The sequence below is a fragment of the Cicer arietinum genome, chromosome 8 (genome assembly GCF_000331145.2).
Source record: "Cicer arietinum cultivar CDC Frontier isolate Library 1 chromosome 8, Cicar.CDCFrontier_v2.0, whole genome shotgun sequence".
Taxonomy (NCBI): Eukaryota; Viridiplantae; Streptophyta; class Magnoliopsida; order Fabales; family Fabaceae; genus Cicer; species Cicer arietinum.
Genome location: NC_021167.2, coordinates 4,128,303 through 4,137,991, shown reverse-complemented (window position 1 = coordinate 4,137,991; position 9,689 = coordinate 4,128,303). Strand labels below are relative to the sequence as shown.

At 30.0% G+C, this 9,689-nt stretch overlaps 2 protein-coding genes across 2 annotated transcripts; one reads left to right on the top strand and one right to left on the bottom strand.

Moving 5' to 3' along the window:
* Positions 1-4,252: 4,252 nt before the first annotated feature.
* LOC101490876 (transcription factor HEC1) lies at positions 4,253-5,367 on the bottom strand. The gene has a single exon (XM_004511866.4). It carries the CDS (start codon positions 5,069-5,071, stop codon positions 4,361-4,363), a length of 711 nt encoding a protein of 236 aa, XP_004511923.1. The 5' UTR covers positions 5,072-5,367; the 3' UTR covers positions 4,253-4,360.
* A 3,752-nt stretch (positions 5,368-9,119) lies between these two features.
* On the top strand, positions 9,120-9,485 carry LOC101490551 (protein RALF-like 34). Its single transcript, XM_004511865.4, has one exon. It carries the CDS (start codon positions 9,120-9,122, stop codon positions 9,483-9,485), a length of 366 nt encoding a protein of 121 aa, XP_004511922.1.
* The last annotated feature ends 204 nt before the right edge of the window (positions 9,486-9,689 follow it).

Sequence of the window (9,689 nt, the reverse complement as noted above, 5' to 3'; positions counted from 1 at the left end):
CCAAACAGCGGATGCGTCGTCAATCCAAAGAATGCTACCAACAATATCAGGGGAAATGGAGTGATAGAGCCACAAAAGAACAAGTGTATTGCAACGTTTCCAAGCCGAGAAATCTGAAGCAGTAAGATCTGGTTTCTTGATTGAACCATCAAGAAAGCCATATTTGTTTTTCATTTCAAGAGAAATATACATCGCGTGAGCCCAAGCATGATAGTTTGAAGCATCCAAAACGGGAGACACCAAGACAAGAGACGGGTTCTCATTGGGATGAATGTAAAAAGAACTGTTGGGATCTCGATTTGGATGAGGAGGATCGGAAGGAGGAAGAGGTGGCGGCAGCGATGAAGGTATTGCAGCCATGGAAAAGAGAATAGAAAGCGGTAACCCTAAAAGAACGATGACAGGAAAGAATGGAAAGAAATAATGGAAAGATAGGGCTAAATTTAGTTTTTGACAACTGATACCATATTATTTACTGAAATTGCCATTATAGTTTTATTATAATTTTGATCTATGTAAACAATACAAAACTAAGTATATATATACCAGCTAACAAACCTTTATGGTATATAGGCAGTTAACAGATTAACTAATACAAAACAACCAATCTCAAGAATTACAACTAACTAATAACAATAAAGATCATATAAAAATTGAGTAATCTTATCAATACCTCAGGCTTCCTTCCATGATTGGTAGGTAAGAAAGCTACTTTCACTTTTATTAAAATAGAGTTTGGAGAAAAATCAATTCTTAAAGAAGATGATTAACTCATTTTAGTTGAATAATGGTGGTACTCATCCAAAAGTATATATTAAATCTCTTTAGAATTGATTAGCTATGCAAAAACTTAATGGTTACATTGGTTACAAAAAGATTCACTTGTTTTAGTTCATGTTTGTTATTACGATAGAATTGTCAAAATCACGTAGAATTGCAAAATTTTCAAAAATTATTTATTATAATTTTTATAAAATAACGGTAATTTATAGTTATTTTAACAATTCTATCGTAATATCAAACATAGCATTTATTATGCTAACTTGAAAAACAAAGGTAACTTTTGATGACTAAAGGACCTTTTATTGACTTTCCAAAACTAAATATTTTATTGATAGTGATTAATTTTCAAACATTAGTCATACTTGGATAAAAATGTGGCATCACATTCACTTTTATACCGTTTCATCCATTACACATATTGAAGATTACATGGACCAGAACTAAGAATTTTGTATGTATTTTATATTGAATATAATTTAATTTTTTAATTTCTTGTGTATTGTAATATTCTTGTCAGTGTATTGTAATATTTTTAAAATTTGAAAAATATAGATAATGTACCACAATAAATGCAAATGAAATGGAAAGATATGAATATGATAGAAGGAATTAATGTGTCAGAGGAGGAGGATACAATGCACCATATCTAGAAGGTTGAAAAGTGAAGATAGATAACGCATATGCAGATTGCAGAGTTCCTCTTGATTTGATTCTCTTTTTTTCTTTTTATAACTAAAATAATAATTTAAAATCCAATCTCATTGGCTATATTGGGACCCCTATTTCACATGGCCCAAATTCGCTATTATTATTTCCATATTCATCTCCCCTTGCTTCTTTTTATTTATTTATTTATTTATTATGTTATTAAAAACACTCTTAGATTATTTCTATCAGTGTAAGAAAAAAATGGAACATTTATGAAGTATGATCCACGAGACATGGACAACATAGTTATTTGACCTTGCCATGGGAGGCACTCTACTTCTTCTATCATCGGTATGGGTGTATACAGGTGGGGTTGTATTGTTTTGTGACTAGATTTGATATTTGAATAGATTTCTTTTTTTTGAGTTAAACTCTTAATTTGTAGTTTGTCATTAAATTTAAATTAAATCAATTCGATTATGAGCAGGTTGGGTTGATTTGTAGGTAATAAAAAAAATTATTTTAAAAAATATAATTAAATTTAAATATTTAAACATTTAAATAATAATAAAATTGAATCGCAACATATCATTAAATACTTAAAATACATTGACATACACAACAAAACACTTGTATTAATTAAATTAACATCAAATTCTCAAATATAATCTAATAATTAAATTTTAGCTATACATTAATAGTAAAATAATAAATAAAAATATACATAACATGTCAATATGTTGGGGTTGCAGGTTCATAATGTTGAATCCGGTATCCAAATCGAACATAATATTATACATTTCATAAATTGTTATAATGGTGACTAAATTTGTGAATTTAATTGTACATGTGAAAACCCCTAACCATCAGCCACTGACGCCTTTATTTTTCTAATAATATATAAAAATCAAACGAGTGAATATGTAAATTGGTTCATGAAATTGTAAGCATCAGTCAAATTAGACCCTGAATTTTATAAATTGACAAATTATACATTTCATAAATTGTAAAATATTAATTGAAATAGTATATATTTAAACTTCTATTGTAGAGACTATAATGTGACATATTAATTGAATATGTGATCCATTTACGTTGATCTCATATTAATATCATAACATTAACTAATTTACTATGAAATTTAAATATAATTTCATAGACTAATTTGTCACTAATTAGTTCATGTATAATTACAATTACTCACAAATTTGTCTTTGAGATGATAAATTTTCATTAATGAATTTGTTCTCGAGAAGATGATATTGATGTGATGTCAATATTGAAAAACCATATATTCAATTATTGTATAACATCAAAATATTTAATGACAAAAGTTTATAGATGAACTATTTTAATTGATATTTTACAATTTGAAGAATATATTTTTGAATTTATAAAATTTATGAACTAATTTAACAGATGCTAACAATTTCAGGGACGTCCAATTTACCGATTCACTCAAAACCAAATGGATCATAATGCATATATCACTGGTCAATGTATGTTTTTATTTTAACCATCAAAACTAATGTCTAAATATGAAGGCGTCGTGTGTATAAGATTAGAAGATTAGTTTAATAGACGAAGCAAATGAATTAAAATTATAATAAACAGGTTTATAGTTTTCAATCATAATCTTTAATATAATACAAACATACTAATAATATTGATAGTAAAAAAAGAAGGGAAAAACTCATACCTATAAAGGTGCCACTATTTAGGTCTAAATGTACCACTAATTGACTATCCTGTTGCATCATAACCAAATCACAATTTAAGTGGAGGAACATGCATAATATATTCGGACCGAATAATTTGAGTGGTTCATATTTTTCCATAATTTTATAAGTGATGATCAATGGGGTGTTTTACCACATGACTATTAATTTGGGCGTGGACCTCCAGGTGGTACTTGTAGCTTGAATGTTACAGAGTGGTGAACACAATAATTTGATTGGGAGAAGTGTAGGTAACATAATCAAAATAAGGTTTGATTGTTGGATCTTGAGAATATATTTTTTTCTTACAAATGTGGTAAGATCTTAAGAAGTTTGTTTTTTGTTTTTTTCCCAAATGCGGTGGATCTTGAGAAGTAAGATTGGTTGGTATAATTTGAAGAGAATTTAATATGCATGCAGAAATATGTTGGCTAATCTACAATACTCCTAAAAAGGTCAAATAATTATTTATACACTCATTTTATTCGCCATACTTTGTTTAATATTTGAGATTAGAGAGAGTAAGTCTCTGTAAAATAATAAATAATTTAAGACAAAAATATAAAAATAAATGAGACATTGATTTTAAGATAATGAAAGTATATTTTTGTAGTATATTTTTGGCCTTCACCCTTTTATGGTATATGTCCCATAATGGAAATTAAGGCTTGGTTTAAATAATGAAGAAGATCTAGTAAAAAAATATAATTAATATTGACTCTGGCTTTAGGTGCACTGTTGACTAAAATATGCATGCATTGGAACTGCTACCTTTGCAGTGACAGGGTTGAAATAAGTACTGCATTTGCATGTGATTTCCCCCAATGATAAACAAATGGCCAAAAACTGAAAAACTTACCCCTTTTAGTTTGGACATTTAGAAGGCTAATAACAACATACACCTAATACTGCTACTACAGTACTACATAGAAGATTTTCATGTTGTACTAGTTTAGATTATATCATCCAAAAGATTTGATTCTTATTCATTATTCAAACATTTATTTTATTTTTCTGACATTTTTCTCAGTGAAACAGAGGTGTAGTGCAGATATCAGACTCTTTATGCATACAAAACAAAAATAAAATAAAGTATAGAAAAATTGGTGAACACATACATTCATTAGCTTATTGAATTAATGCAATAACATGAAACTGTTTTAGAAATTATAATTCCATAATTTAACACATTCAACATTAATCTCTTGTGATCAACTTAGCATATGTTTAGAAGTAGGAGCCACCATTTGACAAGGTGATGAACAACCTCTAAGCAAAGAAGAATAATTAAAATTAGCATAATTAGAAAACATTCCTGAAGGGAAATTACCAACAACATTATTCAAATTAGGTCTAGTAATTCCCCCAGCTTGTTCAAGACTCTGCACTTGTTTCTTCAAGAACTTCACATAATGTATTGCTTCATCTAACATAGAAGCTGTATCCATTTTTGTTCCACCAGGAACTAATCTCTGCAAGATCCTTATTTTCTCACTTATTCTTTCTCTTCTGTGTCTTGCAGCTACACTCTGTGGATCTTTTGAAATCTTCACGTTTTTTCTCTTTGGTGGTTTAATGGTTTCTGGGTCTATGTGAATAGGTTGCATAACCGCCATTCTGAATATCATTTCTCTCATTGCTGTCATTGATGAACTCTTTTTCTCTAATGAAGGGTATGAATATGATGAAGCATTGTTTGGTTGAAGAGGATAAGAAGAGAGTGGTGGATTCATCAAACAGTATTCATTTTCTGTGTTGGTGAGATTGAGATTAAGATTGTTGCTATTGGAGTTGGTGTTATAAAACGGTTGATATGTTGATTCAGGAAACTTTTCCATTTGCATCATCATTGTCATCATGTGATTCATGGTGCTTTCATCAGTAGTTTCTAAGGTTTTCAATATGTCCTCATTATTATCCATGAATGGAATTTTCACACTGTCCTAGGAAATGAAAGTACAGAGAAAATAGAAGGTGGAGAAATGGGGAAGATGAGAAAAGTGAAAGTAGGTGCAGAGGTGAGAGTGTGAAAGAATAAAATAGTGTTGAAGAGAGTACAGAAAGAAAGTGCAGGTTGATATGATCTATGTAAGTTACTAACAACAAAAGCAAAAGCAGCAATTTTAGCAGGAAACTGAATGGGCTTTTTATAGCAACTTCATCTCTACTGCACTTGCATGGTGCAGTAAAATTTGAAATTAGGAAAAATGTAATATAATGTTTGTATTTATGTAAATGAAATTTGACAATGGAGAGAGGAGATGGATGCATGATGTGTGGGGTCAATCCTAATAAGAAGGGTTTGTTAATGAATATGAGAAGGGACCACAGCATTGGTAGTGCATGAATGGGATACTGTTTTATGCGAATCTTATTTACTCAAAGTTGTTTGCTTTTCCATTCAATAAATGATATTTTACTACTTTATAATAAGATAATAATAATAATAATAAAGATAGACTCACAGAAGTAGTTAGGCCCACAATCACATGACAGTTGTCAGAAGATTAGTAGCAAATAAATTCATTGCAAGCTTCATCACCTCAGTCACCGGGGAAAGATACATCGCAGGCAGATGTTAAAAGTGTGGCGTGGTCCCAAATATGTAATTAATACACTATATGCTTTGCAGATACAAAGGGTAATTGTGAAATTGTTAAACTTTCATTACATTCTCTTCTTATCGTATCACTACACTACTAACACATTTCAAGGTTGATTGTGAACTATTCTTCTCTTTTTTTTTTACTAAATAAGCCACCAAATGCAAGAGAAATCACGCTCCCATTATTTGGATCCAAAGAAACTTCCATTGTAATGCCCTTCATATAATAAGTGCAAGACCACTACTTGAATCCATAATAATTTAGTGTCTTGATAATAAATCTCTTAAATCAAACTTTAAACAACAGTAATATTTTGTAAACATAAACTTCAATATCGAACAGCGTATGTATATATAATGACAATTTTTTGTTGTTGATGTTTTTACCTCGATTTTTGTGCTATACATATCTGACATGTATTTGATCTATATTTTGTATAATATTTATATAGAATCTGCACATATGTCATAACTCTTTTTTTAAGAGTAATACAACTCTTTTAAGAGTCCAAAATTGAAATTTGTGTTTAAAAAAACCTTGTTTAAAATTTTAAGGAATTTAATCACAATTTTCAAAAATTACTTTTATATTTGATTTGTTAATGTGTTCTTTTTGTTTGTTTTATCCCATTTTAATGTATGTTCCTACTGCACTTATTAATATTTATCTAATTTACAAGAAAAAAAATCGTTCATAAAAAATAAAAACTAAATTAAATAAAATATATTTTAAAATATTATAATTAATGAACAAACTAAAAAATGTTAAATTTTGCTTAGATTTTGTTTTAAGAACAATTCGGGAACATATTCGAAGCACTTGTATATCTATAAATGTATTTCAAAGAGATAAATGTCGAAAAGTCGTTGGAAGAGAGTATTTTCCATTGCTCGTAATGTATAAACTATTTTTTACTTAAAAATAATTCCATAATGAATAGCAATATAGGTAAGATGTGAAAAGATCAGAGGTAGAAAAGCAATAAAATATTAATAAATTTAGCGTGTTCAAATGTTGTTGTTGTATGAAAACATACCAGATAATAGGATAAGGTGTACAATGGAATTGATATATTATTACATTATTGAGAAAAGTGGTCCCTTGCCTGTATTCTTTGTTAATAAATTTTATATTACTTGCACCTATGGTTTTATATATCTATTTTTAGTTAGTAAAACAAGAAGTGGTTGTCAACACACACAAAAAAACATTGGTCGGATTATGTATTGGCTATTATAGTTACTATGCTTTAGTGAAAATATTTGATTGATGTAGACTCGGATGATGGCATTGGTATTATCAATTGATGCAAAATCGATTGATGACTAAATCAATTGTAGTTGGCGCACATTTGAACGTGGCTATTAAGTTCAAATGAACTTCGAGTCCAATATTAAATTTTATTAGGTTCACGGTGATGCTTAATACTATCCCAAAATACTATAATCAAAAAGTTGATATGAGTTAAAGTACATATTAAACTACTTTCCTACATATGCTTATCGAGAGAGAAATGGGGATAACTAATACCAAGTCGGTCGGTTTGAGTAGCCAAATTGTGAAAAACAACTCACCTCTTTAAGAATATGTATGTGAAGAACATGAATAGTTGAGGAGTAATCGGCCACAAAAGTGTATTTTCACCCTCAACTTTGTTGCATTTGAAAAACATCGTTCTACTTCTACTATATTCTATTAGATGTTTGTTGTTTGTTTCTTTTTTTTACTTCCAAAAAACTAAGTATAACAATTGTAAAAAATTGCGCGTATAAGAAAAAATCTGCTCCCTTTTTTGCTCCATGGGGTTCAAGGTTAGAATGAAATGCTGGTCAATGGTCATGGAAGGAGAAGAATGGGCTACTCTTGTTTTTTGGGTCAAATAATGGGCTACTCTTATGTACCCTAATAAGTGAGGGCACTATACTAGTCTATATGGGCTTTGATTTTGAAAAGATGTTTCTGGAAAGTTTTACTTTCATACCTCCACACATAATCTTCCTAACCCCAAGTTTTTCAGAAGTCGCCTATTTTAAAAAATTTGATTCTTTTTGAGTGAGTACTACTTCTATACCACTTATTCTGAATATAGAAAGACTTTTGTCAATTTTTTCTTTTCGTAGTGTATTTTAGATTATTACTCTAAAAATATTTTTATTTATCTTACAAAAAACAAATCTAAAATTACAAAGATTGGTACATGATTTTTTCATTCTTATTCAACTAGGAGCTAGTCGTTTCACGCTAATCGGTCTAAATTTTTTTTGTTCTTTTGTTGTCCAATGTGTTTATTTGATTAACGGTTTACATTAATGTTCCATTAACAATATGTCTCCTTTTTCAATTATTGTACAAACAATGACCTGGTTTTCAAGATTTAAAAAGTTTTGAATCCTTATGTTGTGTTTCTATATTATTGCAAAATAGAACTAAGTTGAATCATAGAACTACAAAATGTATTTTTCTTGAGTTTGAGTTTGAAACAAAAGCATACATTGTTTAAGATTTGCATACTAGGGAAATGTCAATTTTTTCTAGGAATGCCATTGTTTATAACATACTTTTGCATACTTTCCTAAAATGATTATTGTGATGATAATATTGATTCTGCTACTTATTTAAATTCATTTAACTTCTTGCCAGAACCTATTGATCAAAATTATTTCAATAACAATGAAAACAATACCAAGGCATACAAAATGCTTTATTTTAAGTGTGAAGGATAATTTTGCTAAATGTGCCACTGCAATAAGATATGAGCATTCTCTTGTTTTCGAATAGATAATTTTACATAATGATTTGAGTGAATTCAAAAGACAAAGAAGACCGTGAATTCAATTTATTTCTTTAATAAAATTAATAATTAATTATAAATTAAAAAAATGCCTAATTGTATTTTTTCGTCTGTCTAATTGATTTTATTGTGATCGTACTCACAAGCACCAATCACAAACCGCACAACTCCTAAACCTAATCCCAGTCCCGTGATTAGTGTCATTTAAAACCACCGTTGTTACCAGTCCCATCCGCGTCGTCTTTATTCAAAACCGTTTCGTAGGGTAACCCTCTAGCTATTCTACAATACACTCCATCGCAACCTCATCACTACACCACTCCCATCACAACCGTCCGTTCTATCAACTACATAATCCTGACAACACTCTTTACTCAAAACGACGTCGTAACCAATAACATCAACCATCACATCATGAAACATAACACAGAGGAAAAACATGCATTGATGAATGACAACTGTAAACCATTAATTTCCCATCTTTGGCGCTTAACACCATGTGACTACCTCTGTTCCTGTCTATCAACACAAAACCAAAATAAAAAAACATTGTAACTTCACACACTTCTTCTCATGGCTTCCTCTACTCTTCTCAAGCTCATTCTCACATTTCTAGTATGTTTCTTTCTTAGTCTCAACAAGCGCGTGGATGCACAGATCGAAGAAACAACCTTGAATCTCATGTCTGATAGTTTAGAATTTCCAACTACAATGTCACTTTACGATGAAGAAGACATGGACGGTGGTGATTTGAGTAGAAGATCCTTATTCTGGAGTAGAGTGAAGTACTACATATCTTACGGTGCACTCTCTGCTAACAGAATCCCGTGTCCACCACGTTCTGGAAGATCTTATTATACTCACAACTGTTACAAAGCTAGAGGACCTGTTCATCCTTACTCTAGAGGATGTTCTGTTATCACGCGCTGCAGGAGATGAAATAGCTTCATTTTTTTTAAATTGTTTTCTCAGATCGAGAATTAAATTTAAAATTAGGTAAGTTTGTGTTAGATTTATTGTTGAATTAATTAGTTGTTCTAAATTTGGGTTAGCATATTTTGTTCAATATGTTTGATCCACCTTCGGACTTTAAGCTTGGATTTTGTGTGTGTGTGTGTGTGTGTGTTAGTAATATAGTATGAT